Genomic DNA, 24,079 nt, shown 5'->3' with positions numbered 1-24,079 from the left:
GGATTTTAATTTTTTTTTGTTATTATGACCTACAAATGCTATGTGACAGTTTGAAACAGAAAATAGTGGTTTTCATCTTTCCACTTTCTTGGTAAAGAAAACACATTTTTACTCAAATTAATCAAAATGGATTTATTGCGTTTTGGAACCAAACTCTTCATATATATATATAAGTATAAATATTTGATATATAAATAACACATTTTTCTTAAATATATACATGCATATGTGTGTATTTATATATACAAGATAATTATACACAGTATACACACAAATTATGTAAACAAACTTTTATTTTGGAAGTGATTAATAACTACAAATAATATTAACATAAATATTTAGAGCATTCCTCTTTAAGAAATAAAGATTTGCATGTATATATATATATATATATATATATTAGGGCTGTCAGTTAAACGCGTTATTAACGGCGTTAACGCAAACCCATTTTAACGGCGTTTATTGCGCGATTAATGGTCTTTTTGGCCTGGCAAACTTTGTAGTTTTTTCCACATGCTTTCGCAACAGGACGCGGCCGTGCGGCGCTACGCTATGAAACCCATTCATTTCAATGGCTTGCGCCGCGCGAGGACGTTTTAAAAGCGCAAGCGGATCTAGCTAGACTGGAAACAAAACAACAGGCACGCCTTGCGAGGTATTTCCTTGAGGTTAACGTTACGTTTTGAGTGGATGACGAGCGCGAGACGCCGAAATGGATGCCAATAAGATTCTGAATGGAAAGTTTACTTTTAAAAAGTTGCCAAATGGTTCCATTGACGAGACCAAAGTGATCTGTGTGTTTTGTCGTTGTGAACTGAGCTATCATCATCGCAGCACGTCCAGTCTGAAACACCACTTGATGATGGCCAAGCACACACACACACACACACACACACACACAGCTGATGCGAATTCTCCGCCCCCTCGTCAATATCAGGACCTCGTCAGTATTTCACCCTTTTATTGATGGACAGTGTTACATTGTGTGAGAGATTATTTGCTCCAAGTGAGAATGTTAGTGTGAAATTGAACACTGTATATGCCAATGTTGTTTTCAATAAAAAACATTTGCACAAAGCAAGCCGATCCACTTTTCCATGTTGATAAGAGCATTAAAATGAGAAAAAATAATGGGACAAAAAGAAATCAAGAGACATTTAGAATAGATAAAAATGTGCGATTAATCGTGAGTTAACTATGACATTAATGCGATTAATCGCGATTAAATATTTGAATCGTTTGACAGCACTAATATATATATAGTTATACATAATTAATTAATAAATTAATAAATAATTTATATTATAGTATAAGTATAAATATTTAATAAATAACTTTTATTTTGGATGCGATTAATCGTTGCCCAGCACTACAAATAATATTAATATAAATATAAAATAAATATTTTAAATATAATAACAAATTTTTCTTAAATGTATACATGCATATGTGTGTATTTATATATATACAAAATATACACAGTACATTTTGTAAACACAAACTTTAATGTAAACACAAACTTTTTTTTTGGATGCGATTAATCACGATTAATCGTTGCCCAGCACTACAAATAACATAAATATTTAGAGCATTCCTCTTTCAGAAGAACATGAAGTACAAATAATAGTTACAGCCCAATATAATAGTTCAGAATTAGTTTTAGTGTTTGGATGTTCCTCACATAAACCATGAAGAAAACCGAAGCTCGTTCTGCGTTTGCTCTGATTAGGCCGTTACTGACAGTCATTTTAGGGTCATTATCTGTATTATATAAACGTGATTATGTGCTGTATGAGTCGAAGGTGCAGAGGGACAGGCGCCCTTCAACGCTTTAACACACGGCAGATTAACGTGGCCTTTAAATCTCTCCGGTCAACCCAACTCGCTTGCTTAATCCGAGAGAAGTCCCCGTCAAACAGCCAATCTCCTCGCCTCGTGTTTCTGCAGAAATGGCCCAAGCTGAGCCTATCAAACCTAACGCCAGAATTACAGTGCGCTTTCATTAACGCTTATCTTATATGACTGTAAATTGGTTTTGCATGTTTATGATATGAAGGCCTGTCTTCATTACGGCGAGTAGGGGTGTAACGCTGCTCTGGAAAATATCACGTTGAAATTCAAATTACATTTTTTTTCAAAGGATCTGAAAATTATTCACCAACTTTAGCACCAAAATTACCTCAAAATATGACTTTTCATATGATCTCTAGAAACACAAACCTTGATTTTGTATCTTAATGCGTCTGTAATGTTGATCCTATAGGTTATAAAGAGCCTAACGTGCTTCCAGATATACATTTCACTCGCTTTAATTCTAATTCTTGGGGAAATTCTTCAGATAAAATAGTTAAAAAGTCAAAACACCTTTATTTATACAGCGCTTTTTACAATACAGAGTGTTTCAAAGCAGCTTTACAGAGATAACAGGAAAATAATGCAACAAAATGTGTTTCTAGAAGAAAATAGTGTCACAGTCCAGCTTAAGTAAGTCCAGTGATGCTTCATTTCTGTTGTAAACAATTATTAATTTAGTTAATTTATATATATAGCGGCTCTGGAGAAAACCGTGATGTCATGGTCCAGCTCAGTTCAGTTCTCATATAATGATGTCAATACAGGAGATCAATAATATTGTTGAATATTAAATGTAATGTCCTCAACTAAGCAAGCTAAAAGCCAGACAAAGTTGTTTGTTTTCCTCCAAATTATTCCATGACCATCCCAAGTATTTAAATATTCCATATAAAAACTATTCTGTTGTGTTCTTGTAATAAACTTTCCTTGAAGAGTCAGTAATGCAAAAGGTTGTTGCTTCCAGGAACGGACACGGAGAGCAAATGTAAGCGTCAACAACAAACAGAGCTAAAGGTTACTCGAGCGTTCAGTAAACACAGGATTGCACAATCTCAGATCAGAATGACTAACCGGTTGTACACTGTACTAGTGATCATGTAGATCAGTGTGTGTGTGTGTGGTGGTCGAGCTGTGTGGTTTGACCCCAACAGTGACCTTTCACAGTTAGTTAACTAATGGATTAATGGCTCCTTTACAGTTTAACACGAGACAACGGTTTACTCTTTATAAAGTGGGTCAGTAACAAACACTCTCACTGAAATGCATTTCAATACTCAACATTTCAATGAAAAATGCTAGATATATTAAATAAATTTGGTGGTAAATTTGGATTTGTCTTTTTTTTTGTGTGTAAAATTCCAGTGAATAAAATGCTTAACAAATGAAAACCTTTTTATTTTTATTTTATTTTTTTATCTAAAACTGAATGACCCAAACCCCCCAAAAATCCATGTTTTATAATAATCTAACGCAGTTTTGCTCACTACTAGACAGGCTGATATATTTACCGCGGTAAAATTACAGTATACACCATCATTTCATCCAGCTCTATAAATTATAAACATTAAATCAATGAAAAAATTAAAAACTCCTAGAACCGTTTGGAGAAACATCACGAAATTTGGCACATTTATTGCAAAGGATCTGAACATTATTCACACCAAATTTAGGGTCTCTGCTTAAAACTCTCTAGCGCCACCATCAGCTTATTTTATGATTATAAAAGAATTGGACAAATCCGCCTGGCAACATAAATCTGCTGTTCTTGACTGTGTTTGGCTGCGTCTAACGCTCTTTCCTATGTTCTTCTCTTCTAGGATATGGACTTCGTGAAATATATCATTAACTGCTTCAAAGTGTACTATCCAAAGTTTCTTTGTGAGTGTATTCTGTTTATTCAACCTTCTGTTATAGCAGACTTGATGAAAAGCCAATAATTAAATCAAATGTAATAAATACTTAAAAAAAGATGCCAATGTGCTCATAAATTATTGAAATATTGGTAACACTTTACACTTAAGGTTCATTAGTTAACATTAATGTATTTACGAACAATGAGCAATACATTTGTTACAGTATTTATTAATCTTTGTTAATGTTAGTTAATAATAATCCAGCTGTTCATTGTGTGTTCATGTTAGTTCACAGTGCATTAACTAAAGTTAACAACACAACCTTTGATTTTAATGACGTATTAGTAAATGTTGAAACTAATATTATCTAAGATTATTAAATGCTGTAGAAGAATTGGTTCATTCTTAGTTCATGTTAACTAATGAACCTTATTGTAAAGTGTTACCGAAATATTAACTTAAAATCTCAGGGGGCTTTTTAGCTCAAAGGGATTTGGCTGACTAAAAAAGTTTGGGAATCCTTGTATTATAGAAAGAGATTTCCAAAATATCATCATTTTACATATTATAACTTTCCACAGTCACTTGGTTTGTTTAAACATTTATGTATTTTTTGTTTTAATCACAGCCAAAATGATCATGTACGAGATGCCCTGGATCATGAATGGTGAGTTGTGATTGGCTGATAAATGACAGATCTTTGTAATGATGTTAATTTGTCCTAACAATGAACCATCACTGAACTTGTGTATTTCCTTTTAGAAACAAACTTTGTTGCATTGTTTTCCTGTTATCTCTGCAAAGCTGTTTTGAAACTGTGTTGTAAAAAGCGCAAAATACAGGTGAAACTCGAACAATTATAATATCGTGCAAAAGTTCATTTATTTCAGTAATTCAACTTAAAAGGTGAAACTAATATATTATATAGACTCATTACATGCAAAGTGAGATATTTCAAGCCTTTATTTGTTATAATTTTGATGATTATGGCTTACAGATAAGAAACATTTTTCACAATATTCAAATTTTGAATTTGTGGTTTTTATATCTGTAATCATCAAAATTATAACAAATAAAGGCTTGAAATATCTCACTTTGCATGTAATGAGTCTATATAATATATTAGTTTCACCTTTTAAGGTAAAATAAATGAACTGTTGCACGATATTCACATTTTTCGAGTTCCTCCTGTAAGCACACGTGACTTGACGAGCTTGTCTTGTGTGTGGCAGCCGCCTGGAAGATCGTGAAGACGTGGCTCGGCCCTGATGCCATCAGTAAACTCAAGTTCGTCACCAAGACTGACATCCAGACGTTCGTCGGCCCCGAACACCTGCCGCCGTACATGGGAGGAACGGTACGTAAAGCTTTCACAAGCTTGCAATAACTTTGCAAGTTATTTTCTATCTAACTACTATTGAGTTTATGGACATTGAATGTCTTTTCTGAGGTAAATGTGACTTTATTGTTCTCAAGCTGTTTTATCGAGGTTGAAACGCTGATTGATCGATTACATGATTGATTTCTGTATCTTTCAACATTCCTTCTGATGTTCATTGATGTTTATTTGCTGCTGTAACTAGTAGTGAAGAGGAAGAGATGATCGGTTCAACTGATCTGTCAGCACACATTAAAGAGCTGCAAAACCACATTTATAGCTTGAATTTGTCAGAATTTGAAAGCTGAGACTTCTTCATATCAAAAGTAACAAAGCCTAACGCGATTAATTGGATGGGAGACGCGCTATAAATCATGTTTAGGCAAGAATCAATATTTTCAGCCCAGCCATAGTGTTTAAAGTCCCCCTGTAGTCCATCATGTTATCCCTTAAAACTCATCTCTGATCACCAAAATGACATATTTAAGTGTTTTTTCCTAAAAATATCTTGAATGTAACTCGACACCCTCGCCTTATTTAGTATGCGCGGTTCTATGAATATGCAAATGACCCCCGCCTCCACTCGCTCACTCAGCTCAGAGATCCACTGGTTGACGATCACACGTTGATCTGATTGGTTACAAGGTCGTTTGTGACGTCAGAAACACCAGCGATTTCAAACCGTGTTTTTGAGACTGTCTTTGGTTCACTGCAGTTTTAAGGAGGAAATACTCAGCAATGCTGTCGACTTGTGAACTTACACATGCTTTAAGCGTATTAATAACACCACATAGACACATAAACAACATTAAAAGCTGGAGTTACACCACAGCGGGACTTTAAGTCAAATATGGCTTTAAGATTTGTGGTAATATTCTTTTGTTTTATCTAATAGGACCAGTTCAAGTACAGTTATCCGCCTCTCCCGGACGACGACTTCCAGTCTCCAATCTGTGAAAACGGTCCAATCGTCAGCGAGGATGAGAGTGACATCAAGGATCTAGAGTCCGACTCCAAAGAAACTCTCGAGTCCAGTTTCAATGCCGAGCAATCCATCAGACCAAAGAAGGTATACCTCGTTTCCTCACGTCTGGGTCACATTTCCCCCAAAAATCCAAAGAAATTACATTTTGCAAGATTATTTTGCAATGCATTTTTCATTTTATCTTTTGAATTTGGCAAAAAATAGTGCAAAAAATACATCTGGCAAAACCTTATAATTCGTTTTTTTTTTACATGCAAAACCTTATAATTCGTTTTTTTTTTTTTTTACATGAACTATTGATGATATTAAAATATATTTTGCACTATTTTTTTTTTTTTTTGCAATGCATTTTGCATACGCACAATTTTGGATCTTGGTATAAAAAAAAAATAGTGCACAAAATATTAACTTTTTAATTTTCTGGTGAAACTTTACAATGCTGTCTATTAACATAAACTACCGATAAACAATACTTCTACAGCATTTATTAATCTTAGTTTGTGTTCTACATTTACTAATACATTATTAAAATCAAAAGTTGTATCTGTTAACATTAGTTAATGCACTGTGAACATGAACAAGCAGTGAACCGCTGTATTTTTATTAACTAACATTAACAAAGGTAATAAATGCTGTAATCTATATTGCTCAGTTAGTCCATATTAACTAATGTTAAAAAATAGACCTTATTGTAAAGTGTTGAGTGTCATTTATGCAAAATATGATTTTCTTTTTTTTGATTTTGAAATGTGGCCCAGATGTTCCTCGTGTCTCCTGAGGTTTAACTCCTCTACGCATGATTTACAGCCGTTTCTAACAGTGATTATTTTCCTACTTTTTGAACTTCTGTGCATTCTTCTCATAAGTTTGATTAAATCATGCAATAACGCATGCATTTGCTTCTAAATCAAAACAACGTCTGCGAGTGAAAATCAAAGCATGCTAATGCTGTGGCTTTAATAACGCGGCCGAGATCACATGTGATCAGGGTAATATCAGCTGAATCGACTCCTCACTAGGGCTGGACAATATTTATAATAAAAATAATAATAAAAGCATTTAGACAACGTTCAATAACTGTTTCATGATAAATAGCAGTATTTACCCATGTATATTTTTTTTTTACTAAAACATAAGAAAATTTAACGACACAAACGAATCATTTAACATTTTGTTTTTAACTTAGAATAAATAATGCAGCTGATTCACACATTCAAATATTGATAAAAATAAAGAATGCATGAAGCTAGAATGAAACATTTAGATTTTTTTTTGTTTAAAAGCAGAGACTTTTGTTCTTTGTTTTGATATATTGCATATTCAGATATTCATACAACAAAATAAAATGATCAAAAACGCTGGCAACTTCTTTTTTTTTTTTTTACGGTGGTGGAGAGAGTTAATTTTTGTATTTTCTTTATGTGCTTTTGTCATTTTATTAGTTTTTAATATATATATATATATATATATATATATATATTTATATATGTTTTAGTTTAGTATTAGTTCAAGTTACCGGTAATAATTTTAGTACTTCAACTTAAACACATCAGTTTATTGCCAGGGCAAAATTTTTTATTTAGGTTTAATTTATTTTTATGTTTTAGTTTTTATTTATTTCCAGTTAATAATTTTAGTGCTTTAACTTAAACTTATATAAGATTATTCTCAACATTTTTATTATTTTTTGTTTAGTTTTAAGTTTTTCAACTATTGATATTTTATTAAATTTTCTTGCAGCTTTATTTAAATGAACACATTTTTAAATAGCATTAGGTTTACGATACTAACCCTGTTTCTAACCCGATGCATTGTGCTGCTCATCCGTCATTATCTCTCAGCCCTAATCAAATCTTCTGTTCTGTTAGTGTATCTGTTAGCAGACGTGTTGATTGACGTCACTTTGAATGAACATGCTAATGATGATAGCGACGGCTAATGCGCTCACACATCTCATTGATCACTGCAGATTCATCATGTGACTCAAACTCTCAGCATGAGCTCACAGGTTCAGATGACTGATTTGGGATTGAGATCTTCACTCATTTTCGAGTGTAAAGGCCTGTTTACACCAAGAACGATACAATACTATATTAGCGTCCACACCAGCTCGCGAATCACGATATTCGGTAAATGCTCGAGCTCTTTAAAGCAGGGTGGATTCTGATTGGCTGTCAATGTTTTTATCGTTCATCAGCTGGAAAAGATCTTTCTGAAAATTATTCCAACGATATTGTTTCTCTGTGTCGTTATCGTTATTGTTGTTCTTTCATATTTAGAATTATCTTTTTTTAGAACTATATCTTTATCGTTATAGTTATCGTCCTTGGTGTGAACAGGCCATAAGGCTGCACGATATATTGGGGAAAATATGTATATTGCGATATGGCTTTGTGCGATTGTCAAATCCAGGTAAATATGCGCTAGCGGTTGTTTCAGAATGGTTTGGTTCATATAAAGTCTCAATTGCGTGTTATAAAGTTAGAATTGCATGATATAAAGTCGCAATTGAGAGAAATAAAGTCAGAATTGTGAGATATATTCGCAATTGCGTGTTATAAAGTCAGAATTGTGAGATATATTCGCAATTGCTTTATAAAGTCAGAATTGTGAGATATGTGAGATATATTCGCAATTGCGTGTTATAAAGTTAGAATTGTGAGATATAAAGTCGCAATTGAGAGAAATAGTCAGAATTGTGAGATATTCGCAATTGAGAGAAATAAAGTTAGAATTGTGAGATATAAAGTCGCAATTGAGAGAGTCAGAATTGTGAGATGTATTCGCAATTGAGAGAAATAAAGTCAGAATTGTGAGATATAAAGTCAGAATTGTGAGATATAAAGTCACAATTGCGTGTTATAAAGTCAGAATTGTGAGATATTCGCAATTGCGTTATAAAGTCAGAATTGCGTAATATAAAGTTACGCAATTGAGAGAAATAAAGTCAGAATTGTGAGATATATTCGCAATTGCGTTATAAAGTCAAAATTGTGAGATATAAAGTCGCAATTGAGAGATATAAAGTCAGAATTATGAGATATATTCGCAATTGCGTTATAAAGTCAGAATTGCGTGATATAAAGTCACAATTATGAGAGATAGTCGTTGTAAAGTCAGAATTGTGAGATATAAAGTAGAAATTGTTAAGTCGCAATTATCTTTTAAAATGTTTTAGTCTGTGGCGGAAACAAGCTTCCATAAAATCACCCCATTCATTCTAGAATGATTCATTATTTTCAAATAGAAATATCCAAGTATTATTAAATATAGCAATATATATCGCAGTATCAGGGTTCTCAAGTCTCACGCATTGGCCGTGAGACACACGCAATTCAACCAGTTCACACGCTCACACGCCACACCGTGTATTTCTCACGCTGAAAAGGCAATGCCAACCAAGTTGTCCTGCAAGCTTTATATATAACGTTGTATACGAGGCGCAGGCACACAAAGTGAAGTTTCCTGCCGCCAGCGCGTCCGTATCTCGGCCAGATTGCGTTCGTTACTAGTAGGCAACATAGATGCGTGAAGTCCGCGAACACACGGAAGTTGACGGACATATTCTCGGCCACCGCGACATCGCGCGAACACACGTCGTCATGGAGAATGTAAGTTGGAAGAAAGCTCGTCTAACATTTTTAGGCTAGAACATTTAATATATAGCCCCTCGTATACATTATTGATGCAGTCAAAAACTCTACAACTACTTTGCAACCAGGCCAGAAGCTTTGACTCAGTTTGGCTAGTTATCTGAAACTAAGGGAAATGTTATGGGAAGGAATTAAGATGTATTTCTTAATTTTATTTTAAATTATATATTTTACTGTATTAATAGTCTTTCTAGTTACATTAAGGCTACGTGTATTAAAGCAGAGTGCCCTGGGTAATATTTTATATCCTGTCAAAACATACTAAGCATAGCCTAATCATTGCTATTGCATTTGTATTTTTCAAAGATATCAGGGAAAAATGCAAAAATATTTGTTTTTCCAAACTGTTTGAAACAATTTGTTATTTGTAATTTTGAAATATAACATTAAAGAGTATGCCTATATGTGATGTGATGAATTGCTCTGTCATTTATCAGATTTACCAACTGCTATAATTTCAATTTGTGCTGGTTATTATGAACAATGGGTAAAATTGGGGGCGGGGATGGGAGGGGGCGGGGCTCCATTAAGGCTCCTCCCCTAACCGCATGTGATCTCACTCCAAGCTTTTGATCAAACTTGAGAACCCTGGCAGTATATATCGCAGAACAGCAAAACATCGCAAGGTCAGTTTCCCCAGTATCGCGCGGCTCTAATCGAGCGATCAGAATCCCAGTCGTTCTCCAGAGCAACTGATTCCTGACTGCAAGATTCCTAACATTATATTTCGCTTCAAATCAAAGGCTCATGTTTGATTTGATTCCCGGCTTTTAACTCTTTTCCATAAGAGTTTGGAGGACTCTTCAGTGCGCTGCGTTATCCTCAGGCATGTGTTCCTGATGTGCCTCTCTGTCTGTGTGTTAAAACAAGGACTGGTAAGATATGTAGATGTTTCCACACCCGCAAGTGCCTGAAGTTTCCAGATCCACAGCAGATTCATCGGTCCATCCCGTTTCAACACCGCACAGGACGCTCGTGCTCGCTCCACGCTCCCGTTTCACACGTTTCAAAGCACCTCAGTGGCATTGCACATGATTATAATCACTTCCATTGATTTCTCTTTAACGAACTACCGTCTGGTTACGGGGTTTATTCAGTTTGATCAATCAGATCTAAATGAAGTTGTTTTTTTTGTTGCAGTTTTACATTGTTATTTTTGTGTTATGATGTTAAACTCATAAGGGCTCAAACACACTAAAGTTTGCTGTCGGAGATCGAGAACCGGTTCTGGAGCATCTGCGTTCCTGCAACGTGTTTCTGAATCCACAAATCAAGTCAGCTTTATTTCTACAGCGAAAATATCTGCAAAAATTTGTCAATTATGAAAGCATTTAGATTCATTTCAATCTGCAGCGTCACAGAAAATTTAAATGTTTTATCTGAGATGCGAGTCTGAATTAAATGTGTACAACGAGATCCTGCACGGTCCTGGATAAATTGAGAATCACAATCGTTTCAAATTAATTGTGATTCTCCCATGATTCTGAGCAGACAATTAAACAAAATAACATGTAATTTACTAGAAGTTCTGACAAAATGTTAATTGCTACAGTCATTTCGAAAATGTTTCATTAATTTGAGTGAATGATTCAATGACTCACTCAAATGTTTCATTACTGGATGAATCAGCGTTTTTGAACGAATCTCTTGAATGAATGATTCAATGACTCACTCCAATACTTGTTTCATTACTGGATGAATCAGCGTTTTTAAACAAATCTCTTGAATGAATGATTCAATGACTCAAATACTTGTTTCATTACTGGATGAATCAGCGTTTTTGAATGAATCTCTTGAATGAATGATTCAATGTCTCACTCCAATACTTGTTTCATTACTGGATGAATCAATGTTTTTGAACGAATCTCTTGAATGAATGATTCAATGACTCACTCACATACTTGTTTCATTACTGGATGAATCAGCGTTTTTAAACAAATCTCTTGAATGAATGATTCAATGACTCAAATACTTGTTTCATTACTGGATGAATCAGCGTTTTTGAATGAATCTCTTGAATGAATGATTCAATGACTCACTCACATACTTGTTTCATTACTGGATGAATCAGTGTTTTTGAACACATCTCTTGATTGAATGATTCAATGACTCACTCCAATACTAGTTTCATTACTAGATGAATCAGCGTTTTTGAACGAATCTCTTGAATGAATGATTCGATTAACTGCTACTTTCTGTGGAACACAAAAGATGATATTTTAAAAACATCTTGGCGTTTTTTCATCCAAATAATGAAAGTAATTGAGGTGTTGTTTGGACCTCAAATTTCTTCAAAATATCTGTATTTTTATTTAAAGTGAACGACGCTTTAAGACTCGAATGACTTAAATCAGTGCAGTTACTGATTCTTCATATGAACACATATGTTTTAATAAATAATGCTTAAAAAATAGAATACAGTCAAAAACAATTAATGCTTGTTAAAAATATTCTAAAATCATAAATCTAGTTCCTCAAACACAATTATGGTTACATTTTCTGAGTCTGACTGTCAAAAACACAGTGAATCAATTGATTCCAAGGCCGTAAAGGGAAAAACACGGGGTTTTGTGCACATATTCAGGCAAACGCCAGCCAGCTTTCAGAAACACAGCTAACGCGACTCGATTCACCGCGCGTAACGAGTGTGTGTGAGCCCTAAAAGCTCACAGAGGAACTGCTGTACACCACTGTCATGTGATTGCCTTCTTCATTACTGTATCGTTATGATAATTAACCATTTCTAACACTCAAGCATCTGTAACTCGAGTTATTGTTATTATAGAGCCACTAATCATTTCAGTTATGAACAAACACTCCGTCAAATGAAGCTGAATGTGACTTTTCCACATTTTTAACATTTCATATATTAGATATATGATCCAGTATTAATTAACAAACCTATGAAGACAAGTCTGTTTTTTTTTAGAAAATGTGTGTTCTTATTATGAGTGATTTCTCTGATCGATACTGTGATTCAATACGGAGTGTTTGCCAAAGATGGATATATATAATACAATATAATCATTTCATCACTAATGATCAATTAACTGGTAACACTTTACACTTTAGGTCCACATTAGTTAACATGAACTAGCAATAAACAGTATTTATACAGCATTTATTCTACAGTTTATCAAAATTAATTAATACATTATTAAAATCAAACGTTGTATCTAATATTGTTTAATGGATCTGACATGAACTAACTATGATCAGCTTGATTGTTTTAACCAATGCATTAACCAACATTAACTAATGGGAGCTTATTGTAAAGAGTTACCAATAAAATGATGATTGATTGATTTACTGACGTACTGTAAAATGTAATCTTGTGTGAAAAACATTTCCTGTAATCTAGTTCAGATGTTTAATTTTTCACATTTTCAATCAAGCACTGAATAAAGTCCAGAACATTTCAAATCAAACCTGCCTGTTTAATCGCTGAACGCCTCGTACGGCCGACTGACACGGTGACCTTTGACCCTTTGACCCCCGACACACTGCATCTGTGGTTCGGTCACGCCAAGTTTCGCTTCAACTTTGCTTCACACACTTCTGCAGCACGAGCACAAAGAAAGTGTGTGTTCAGCAGTTTTCACTTCTCCCACGTGTGTGTGTGTGTGTGTGTGTGTGTGTGTTCGTCGGCTCGAGACTGAAGTGGAGAAAAGTTCCTGCAAGGGTTAAAGTGGTGTGTGTGAAGTCACATGACATGAGGACTCGTGTTCACATGGGCCCTTTGTTCTGGTTTCAGCTTTGTGTTTTATTTCATTTGCTCGCCATAACTCATTAAAAATGATAAATTTTGCTTTATTTTACTATGCAAAACACTGTGCAAGACAAAAGCTGACAGGAAAAAGCAAACATTGACTACAAGATAATAATTATTAATATTTATTTATCTCTCTCTCTCTCTCTCTTTTTTTTTTTTTTTTTTTTGCATGTGCCAAAAATTTCGACTATGCAATTTGACTTCAAAATCTTTAATAATATTTGAATGAAGGGTGAAGACGTACTTTTGTCATTAATTGCATAAATGTTGCTACTCAAATTACATATTTAAGATCAACAACGTGTATGACAATTGAATTGCAATGTTTAATATACAAAACATTAATTTCCAGACAAAATAAATAATGCATACAATAAAATAAAATCGGTTGAAATTATCATAATGTTTGACTTTTGTGATGCATTGATCATTGCTCTCATTGGTATTTACTTTTAATTTGTATAAAGTCGCGACCTGCTCAACTACGTTGCCATAACTTTCATAAAAAATGAAAAGCGTATTTATTTATCTACTATTTTCTTAAAAAAAAAAACATTGTTATCTGTATTGTAACCCTCTCTTTCAATGTCTTCCTTTTGTATCATTTCTTGTTTGTAAAATGTTAAAAAAATTAATCAGTTTCAAAAGTTCAGAACACATTCACGGAGCTGATGTCATGCGTTTCCATTATTATCACATCATTGTGAAAATACAAAATGCCATCATGTTGTGTGTGTTTCACAGGTGAATTTCATTGAAGAAGGTCAAAGGTCAGATGATCTCGACAGAGGAGAACCGGGCCGCCTGAGAGGGGCTAGAAAACCCACGACCACTTTCAAGGGCACACTACTGCACATCAGGTACACACACTGACAAACCTGCTTCTATACTCAAGCCATGGTTTACTAAAGTCAGATTTAATCATTTTCATTTATATCAAAAGGTCAAAGTTTATTCATATAGCACCTTATAACAACACGAATGTTGACTAAAGTGCTTCACAATACACACACAGTAAAACAGAACATGTCAAAAATTCAAACCAAAAAGACTTAAACAAAACATTTATAATAAGTAAAAGTCGTCAAACCTGGCAACATCACAAAAACTGCAACCCCATAGCATTTAAACAATGCATATAACATTAAAACGAGTTTTTAATAAGCTTAAGAAAAAAAGGTATGATTTAATTGATGCTTTAAATATGCACCAATATCACAACACATCGTTATGAACAGCAATATTTATAGGGATACACCGATATGAACATTTTGTCCGATACCGATAATTATTTATATTTGAAAGCCGATAACCGATATATTGGCCGATAATCAAAATCCAAATTTGTGTGTAATTTTTGAGAGCCTGATTACAAAAACAAAAGCCTCACCAGTAAAAGCCACGTCCCAAACACACAATTATGATGTTCTTATTATAATTTTATGTAACCGATATGACAGACTGAACCATATTTTACTTTTTTGAAGTGTTTTCCAATCATATTTCAAGCAATTCAAAAGCATAATGTTGAACAGTGCGCATCTGAAGAGTCTCAGCTCAAGGAAATAATACACTATTTATCAGATTCAATATATCAGACAAATCCTATTGGGCCGATAATGATAACATTAAAAGGAACCGATATCGGCCGATACCGATATGGTGGCTGATAATCCGAATCCAAATTTGTATGTAATTTTTGAGAGCCTGATTACAAAAACAAAAGCCTCACCAGTAAAACCCGAGTCCCAAACACATTATAATGATGTTCTTATTATAATTTTATGTAACCGATATGACGGACTTGTTGCACTGAACCATATTTTCCTTTTTTGAAGTGATTCCAATCATATTTCAAGCAATTCAAAGCCATCATGTTGAAGGGAATAATACACTATTTATCAGATTCAATATATCAGCCACATTTTCCTATTGGGCCGATAATGATAACGTTAAAATGAACCGATATCGGCCGATACCGATATGGTGGCCGATATATCGTGCATCACTAAAGATTTACAATATATGAAAAATGACAGATGGAGACTTTAGAGAACATTTCTAAAATGACAATGAATCAGAGTTGTGAATCACAGAAATGAATCAAACCTGGGGGTTTTTTTCTGTTAACTGTTAGTAAAGGTTGTGTATGGGTTCTTGATAACCATGTGTGTGTGTGTGTGTTCCTCCAGTCCAGCAGAGGAGCTCAGCTTCGGTGCTAAAGAATCAGAGAAGAGGTGTTTGATCGTCCTCAACAACGTCACCACAAATCACGTGGCCTTTAAGGTGAGACTCGATTATCAGTTTTAAAGGGAATCCCGACCAGACGTGATACGATTAGCGATTAGCCAGTCCACAACAGAAGCGACACAATCAATCACAAATCACACCCAATCAGAAGAGCTTGTGGGCGGAGTCACACTTCAATAAACACAATCAAACTCATAAATATTACACCATTTTAACATGGTTAAAAATACACTCTTAGAAGAAAAGGAGAGATGTCTTTAATTATTGCATAATACTTTCATGTTTCAATAGTTAAAGTCCCCCTGTGATGAAAATCCAGTTTGTTTATGTGTCTATTTGGTGTTATTAATACGCTTAAAGCATGTGTAAGTTCATAAGTCGACAGCATTGCTGAGTATTTCCTGCTTAAAACTGCAGTGAACCAAAGACAGTCTCAAAAACACGGTTTGAAATCGCTGGTGTTTCTGACGTCACAAACGACCTTGTAACCAATCAGATCAACGTGTGATCGTCAACCAGTGGATCTCTGAGCTGAGGGAGTGAGTGGAGGCGGGGCTCATTTGCATATTCATAGAACCGCGCATACTAAATGAGGTGAGGGTGTCGAGTTACATATTAAAAACACCACATAGACATATAATCGACATTAAAAGCTGGATTTTCACAAGATTGCATAATACTTTCATGTTTAATGGGTTATTTCATTAATTAAAACTAATCCATAAAATGGTGCCATGAAGGAAACCCTATAAGTTTAATAAAACTTTACATGTTTAGGGCTCTATGAAATATGTAAAAAAAAAAAAAAAAATTATTATTATAAAAAAAAAAATCTGTTTTCTGTTTCAAGTTTTCTGGATTCCATTTTAATGGTTTAATTAAATTTTAATAATAAAAAAACCTGTATAATTCATAAAAGCAACAATTTATTGTTTCTGTCTTCAGTAGAGCGGTGACGTGTCAGCGGCTCCTAAGTTAATAACTAATGATCTTTGCAACGGAAGTTTAACTAACTTTATTCTATATTCTAGAGCTGCTGTAAAGCCTAAACACTGTTACTGTAATCTCCTGTTATCACTGTAAAGCTGCTGTGAAACTCTACACTGTTAAAGCGCTGTATAGAAGGCGACTGGACTCTGCTGATGATGGCATTGGTCTCTCTACACTCTCTACGGTTATAAACCCAGGCGCTTTGCAGAACATCTCTTTGGTAGTTCATAAGTTACACGTGTTTGTTTTGCAGAGCCGGCTCTGTGGCGTATTGGTTTACTGTAGTTTGGGAGTTGCTCTATTTAAAGAGATGCTTTTGTTTACACAACATTTTGACAGCGTCCCCAATGCCCTTCAGGCTTACAGGCTTCATATAGCTGTGTTAGTCCCTTTATTGGGTCTCATTTGTGGTGTGTGTGTGTGCAGGTACGGACCACGGCTCCAGAGAAGTACCGGGTAAAGCCCAGTAACAGCAGCTGTGCGCCCGGGTCCAGTGTGGACATCGTGGTTTCTCTTCACGGAGGTAAACACCTCATCATGAACACCGGCCTTCTGTTCTGCCCGTGTCACAGAAACTTTATCTCTGAAGTCTTAAAAGGATAGCTCACTTTAGAATGAACATTAGCCCATGATTTACTCTCCCTCAAGCCATCCTATGTGTGTATGACACTCTTCTTTCAGACGAATACAATCAGAGTTATATTAATAAATGTCCTGGCTCTTCCAAGCTTTATAATGGCAGTGGATCGCAACCAACAGATTGAAGCTCATAAATCTAACAAGACACCATTTTGAATAGTGTTTTATCTACTACGGCATCGATTGATGTGTGTGTGTGTGTGTGTGTGTGTGTGTGTGTGTGTGTGTGTGTGTGTGTGTGTGTGTGTGTGTGTGTGTGTGTGTCAGGCTTCCAGGCGTCTCCTCAGGACCGGTTCCTGGTCATGGCAGCAGAGACGGAGAGCGGCACTGGAGTCCCAGAGTTATCTCAGTTCTGGAAGGAGGTTTCAAAAGCCAAAATCATGGAGCACAGGTGACGGCACACACACACAAATGTATTCAGACACCTTCAACATTTCTCACATTATCAGTTTATTCGCTATAGTTTAGAAAATGGTAATGAAATATGAGCAGAACTCAGAGTTCTCAGATCAGTGGATATTTCACTGGTTTGTCCATTTAACAGCTTCATTTGCGAGACAGTCGATGGACAAAACCAGTGAAATATCAACTGAGTTCTTGTCATTTTATTACCATTTTCTAAACTGAGATAATGTGAAAAATGTTGAAGGTGGGAATAAATGTAGGTTTGAGTGTATATCCCAGTATGAGTGTTGGATCTGCATGACGCAGCGAGACGCCTGATTAACCGGACACTGCGGTGATATAGCATCAGTGTTTGCTGTATAAGATGATGTTACGCTGGCGTGAGATGGCAGATCACAGCTGCTTTAACCAGGAGTCACACTAATATCAGTCCTATCATGTTTCCCACAGGCTACGCTGTCACGTCCTAGAGAGTCCCAAGTCTATTCTCAGCAATTCATTCGATAGTTCGTCAGTGACGTCCACCAATGAGCATCAGGATCTGCAGACGATGGTGAGAACTTGTTCTTCAGCACTCACTCCATTTACTTTCATAAGGCAAAAGGGTTTTTTTTTTTTGGTTAATTATGAGATTCTGCTCTATTTTGCTTCCATTACATGTCTTTCAGACTAGTGCAAAATAAACATGCAGAATACACTTAAAGTCCCCCTGTGGTGAGAATCCAGCGTTTAATGTTGTTTATGTGTCTATGTGGTGTTATTAATACGCTTAAAGCATGTGTAAGTTCATAAGTCGACAGCATTGCTGAGTATTTCCTCCTTAAAACTGCAGTGAACCAAAGACAGTCTCAAAAACACGGTTTGAAATCGCTGGTGTTTCTGACGTCACAAACGACCTTGTAACCAATCAGATCAACGTGTGATCGTCAACCAGTGGATCTCTGAGCTGAGTGAGTGAGTGGAGGCGGGGCTCATCTGCATATTCATAGAGCCGCGCATACTAAATGAGGCGAGGGTGTCGAGTTACATTCAAGATATTTTATTTAAAGGTGCTCTACGTAACTTTTAGCGGCCTCTAGTGGTGATGTTTCGGATTGCAACCAAATTTTACAAGAGCGCTCGAACTCATAGACAATACCGTCTATTACGCAAATATCTCGGCGAATACTTGACGGATTCGGCGAGCACCGAGCTCGTTGGGACCATCTAGTCGAGCTGAAAAGAACCATATAAGTTCCATAGTTTTTGGTGGTGTTTTCGCGGAGATATTAGCAGAAAACCATCGGGCGCGCTGCAAAATTGCGGACGCCGGTGACGTCACGATCTCAGAAGAAAATCGCTTGTATCTCTGGAACGCCAAGACCCAGAGAGCTCAAATTCGGGGGAGGAGGTCCCAGGGGAACCCGAACGCTAGAGTGGCGGGCCTCGGGGACGCCCCCTACCGGATCGCCGTTCGCTGGGACCCCTGTAACTCGGGGAGCCGGGCGAGTTGGACCTCGGGGGTGGGCTCGTTCGAAAGGCCCCGTCCAGCACTACGAACGATTAGAGCAGCCTTTCTCAAAGTGGGTGCCGCGGCACACTGGGGTGCCCCCTGACTTTGTCAGGGGTGCCGCCAAAAAATTACGTAGGCTAAAAATATATATATATATTTGAATTTACATAAATACATTCTTCTTCTTTTTAAACATATGAACGTATTAATAAAATTGTAAATTCATTTTAGATAAATATATATATATATAAAATTAACCATAAAAATCCGTCTCACAAGACCGAAGCAAGACACACACACAACTTGACGCAAGTGACGCAACCCATAGCAACGCGTTATAGCAACAACACGTCACACAGCAACTGCAGGCTCTGACAAACACACATACAAACTATACTATACTTCTGCATAACGTGTCTCTTTTTACAACAAAAATGTGAATTCTGCCGGTATTCAGACAGTCCCATGCATACAGATACAGATCCGGCCTACAATCGCCTACGTAGGCGAAATTTGTTTGACATTTCTAATCGTAAACACAGCCATGTTGAAGCCTGCAGTAATGTTTTTCATTGATGTTATGGCAGTCCACTCTGCTTATTGTTTTTCGAGAATCTTGCACTCCTGTTTGTCATTGTGCACGAAACTTCATGCCAATAAATCATCAGAAATATTGCTGACTTGTGCGCGTCTCAAGCGCGTTCTTTACGCTCGTGCTAATGCCTGTTAGTTGTCCGTGGATTTGCCTATATTTGGCGCTGAAAATGGAAACGTCCTTAGACATGGAAAATCGATTTTACAATCGATTCAATGAACGTTTATGTCTCAAAAATCGATCAGGATTTTTTCACAAAAGTGATAGCCCTGTAAAGTTGTTATTATTATTGTTATTTACAGTTCGTATTATGCTCTGTTCATTACTGTTCTGTCTAAATAAACAGGACATTTGCATTTACATTTGGGTTATTTTTTAATTTATATTTTACACTGGGGTGCCTTGAGATTTTATGCACTTTTGAAAGGTGCCCCGACTGAAAAAAGTTTGAGAAAGGCTGGATTAGAGTCTTGGGAATATTGATCAAAGATTGACTGAGATATAAGCCGAAAAACGTGCGCCTTTAACCGGACGTAACTCCCTGACCGTCTACAATAGACTGTATATAAGGAGAGAGGCTCGGGAGTGCGCGTGCACGTCACATCCGGTGGAATTCGCGGTAAATCCGACCTGGAGACTTCACATAGAAATAGGAATACTGGCCTTCAGAGGTAATAGCAAAACTCGACAAGTGGATCATTTTAATGTGTGATTACAACCCCTTCACACACAGGCAATAAAAAAAGGATTCATTTTAGTAGAAAAGTTACATAGAGCACCTTTAAGGCATGAAGAAAATGTCATTTTGGTGATCAAAGATGAGTTTTAAGTGATAAAATGATTCACTACAGGGGGACTTTAAGTGTTTATTTTATTGCACTTTATCTATTTGCATCTGTAGGTGTCAATCTCAATGCGTCTCTTTAAAGGTGGAAATCTCCACTTCAGCAGCTTCACACACCTAACTTTAGTTTTATTCATATGAAGCTCATATATCAATCGACTGATTTACAGAACATTTTATTCCTAAAAACATGTTTTTCCCCCGTCTGTTTACAGTTGAGGTGTGCGATTATATATCGTCTCCGGTAATATCGTGATTGTTTTAACCTTTACCTCACTTTACAAAAAACAATTGTTTTTTGTACATTGATTTAGTCTATTAAAATGCAGTTTGAACACGCCCAATATTCAAGAAATGGGGCCAAAATACTACATCATTTGATTTAGTTAATCAGTGTCACACAAAGAGGGCCGTTCTTCTCCAAATTTCAACACCATTGCAAATGTGAAATTGATTTACTACAACAGTTCAATAAACAAAGAAGTTAATATTGTGTGACTTACATTTTAGATGCAGTAATGCCTGTTTTTGCTCCATTTTGCCCAAGAAAATAGTTCCAAACAAAGCCAGCGACACACAGCTGTGTTTCATTACTTCATGAATCCTTTAAAACAAATCAGTGAGTGAATGATTCAATGACTCACTCATCAAGAGTCAAATGCATTTCTGAATGAATCAGCCGTTTGTTTGAACAAATTGGTTGAATGAATGATTCAGTGACTCACTCATTAACAGTGCTGCCACCTACTGGCGGATTAATTCCACATTTAAATAATTTCAATGTTCAAAATATCAATATTTATGTTTAAAACATCAAAACATTATTGATGCATTTGTAACCGCAGGTTAAATGCGTTCATGTCGCTCTAATCTGCATTAAATGCTTCTGTTTCCTCTTCATTGCAAAGATTAATTTTGATTTCATTTGATTGCTAACTGCCCTATTGTGTCTTATTATTCTAATTTCATTTATTGATTATCATTTCCTCGCACTTTGTAACACATCTTTCCCTCGCCCTAAAATTAAACATCTTTTTTTTTTTTTGTCCAGAAAGCTAATTTTATTTCATTTTGATATTGGTTCTATTTTTTTAATGCAATTTTTTTTTGGAGATTTGTTATTTTAATTTACCTTTAAATTACTAGATTTGATCAATAAATAATGAATTGATAGTAATTTAAGCACATTCCTCACATTCTTTCAACTTCAATTCAAAATAACTCACAATTTAATGCATAAACCTTTTAATTCAGCTCTAAATATATTACACTGGGAGTCTTTGCCCTCTTGTGGAATAATAATAATAACACATGATATTTCCTGACTCTAGATGGGCTTATAGCTCTATATGGAGCAGAGGAGCTGTTCCGCTGGGTCCTAAAGCCAGTTCTCTTCAGTGTGCATTCAGACACACATCTAGATATTATAAAATAATTTTTGCTTTTAGTTTTTAGTCAGAATTGAGTATTTTTAGGTTTTTCTATGTGAACTGAAACAATCCTTGCATTCCAGTCATTCCTAAGGGGGTCAGATTGACCCGAGGGAACGGATTTGTTACTTTTTAAAATTTCAATTACAAAACTCCCCGAATCCATTAATTTTTAATTTTTTGGTGTATTCGTGGTTCAAATGCTACAAAAGTCTTGGACCCTCTGATGAACACCCAATTTTCAATTTTTAATTTTTTTAATGAGTTTGGGGTCAAAATGACCCGAGAAGGGCGAGTTATTGCACACATTAACCTCCTCATGTTGTGTCCTCCAGCTGACGCGTGTGATGCTGACGAATGCTCGACTGGAGCAGAAGCTGGACTGGTGTGTGTGGATGCAGAAAGTTCTTCTGGTTCTGCTGTCGTTTCTCCTGGCCCTCAGCTTCACTACGGCCTACTCCCTGTGGACCTCCTGAAACCGGCCTGAGGCTCACAGGCCAAACCGCAGCGGGTCACGGGGCGCTTTCACCCGGAACACCACGATGATGTCATCAGAACCGGGCGCTTTTACCCGGAACACCACGATGATGTCATCAGAACCGGGCGCTTTTACCCGGAACACCACGATGATGTCATCAGAAACGGACCATGATGTCATCAGAACCGTGCGCTTTTACCCGGAACACCACGATGATGTCATCAGAACCATGCGCATCACGATGATGTCATCAGAACCGGTCCCAGGCGACTGTATCGTGTGTTTTTATCACTCACTCTCAGAGAGAATAAACCAGTTTAATTTATAAAACACGATCATGCAAATGTAATTAACTCACTTTGATTTTTTTAATATGTATATATATATATATATCGGGTCACGGTGCGCTTTTACCCAGAACTTCACGATGATGTCATCAGAACCGGTCCGAAACGACTGTATCGTGTGTTTTTATCACTCACTCTCAGAGAATAAACCAGTTTAATTTATAAAACATGTTGTGTACAAATTCTCAAGATCATGCAAATGTAATTAACTCAGTTTGATTTTTAATATATATATAGTATTTTATAAAAGTATGAATGAATGTATGAGCAATAAAATGACACTTTTTGTCGACACTTTTATCATCGGCATTTCTGTGCTTTTTTGTGCCTCGATAAAATGTAAAATTAAAAGAAAATTTACTTTTAAATTGTCACATATTTAGATATACATGTAAGTTGGATGATGCATCAGCCAATGTGTTATTATTACAGGATGTAAATAGAAACATATAATAAAGTAAATACGATCAGCTCAGTCGCCATGTGTTGGAGTTTCCCCCGGTGAACGAGAGGGTCGCTTCCCTGCGCCTACGGGTCGGGGACAGGTCTCTCACTGTCGTGTGTTCGTCTACGGGTCGGGGACAGGTCTCTCACTGTCGTGTTCGTCTACGGGTCGGGGACAGGTCTCTCACTGTCGTGTTCGTCTACGGGTCGGGGACAGGTCTCTCACTGTCGTGTTCGTCTACGGGTCGGGGACAGGTCTCTCACTGTCGTGTTCGTCTACGGGTCGGGGACAGGTCTCTCACTGTCGTGTTCGTCTACGGGTCGGGGACAGGTCTCTCACTGTCGTGTTCGTCTACGGGTCGGGGACAGGTCTCTCACTGTCGTGTTCGTCTACGGGTCGGGGACAGGTCTCTCACTGTCGTGTTCGTCTACGGGTCGGGGACAGGTCTCTCACTGTCGTGTTCGTCTACGGGTCGGGGACAGGTCTCTCACTGTCGTGTTCGTCTACGGGTCGGGGACAGGTCTCTCACTGTCGTGTTCGTCTACGGGTCGGGGACAGGTCTCTCACTGTCGTGTTCGTCTACGGGTCGGGGACAGGTCTCTCACTGTCGTGTTCGTCTACGGGTCGGGGACAGGTCTCTCACTGTCGTGTGTTCGTCTACGGGTCGGG

General features: G+C 36.5%; 1 protein-coding gene across 1 annotated transcript in view; it reads left to right on the top strand.

Moving 5' to 3' along the window:
• mospd2 (motile sperm domain containing 2) overlaps positions 1 to 22,651 on the top strand; it is a 29,927-nt gene extending 7,276 nt beyond the window's left edge. Inside the window, exons 6-15 of the mRNA XM_056267275.1 lie at positions 3,672 to 3,732; positions 4,336 to 4,374; positions 4,940 to 5,064; positions 5,981 to 6,154; positions 14,240 to 14,355; positions 15,688 to 15,781; positions 17,162 to 17,258; positions 17,642 to 17,765; positions 18,230 to 18,332; positions 22,476 to 22,651. Of these exons, the coding sequence (XP_056123250.1) occupies positions 3,672 to 3,732; positions 4,336 to 4,374; positions 4,940 to 5,064; positions 5,981 to 6,154; positions 14,240 to 14,355; positions 15,688 to 15,781; positions 17,162 to 17,258; positions 17,642 to 17,765; positions 18,230 to 18,332; positions 22,476 to 22,616 (1,074 nt within the window). The 3' untranslated portion in view covers positions 22,617 to 22,651. The remainder of the gene's footprint in view (positions 1 to 3,671; positions 3,733 to 4,335; positions 4,375 to 4,939; positions 5,065 to 5,980; positions 6,155 to 14,239; positions 14,356 to 15,687; positions 15,782 to 17,161; positions 17,259 to 17,641; positions 17,766 to 18,229; positions 18,333 to 22,475) is intronic.
• Positions 22,652 to 24,079: the final 1,428 nt, after the last annotated feature.

Source organism: Rhinichthys klamathensis, unplaced genomic scaffold, assembly GCF_029890125.1.
Source record: "Rhinichthys klamathensis goyatoka isolate OS25496 unplaced genomic scaffold, OSU_Roscu_1.1 h1tg000257l_1, whole genome shotgun sequence".
NCBI lineage: Eukaryota > Metazoa > Chordata > Actinopteri > Cypriniformes > Leuciscidae > Rhinichthys > Rhinichthys klamathensis.
This window is presented reverse-complemented; position numbering and strand designations above follow the sequence as displayed.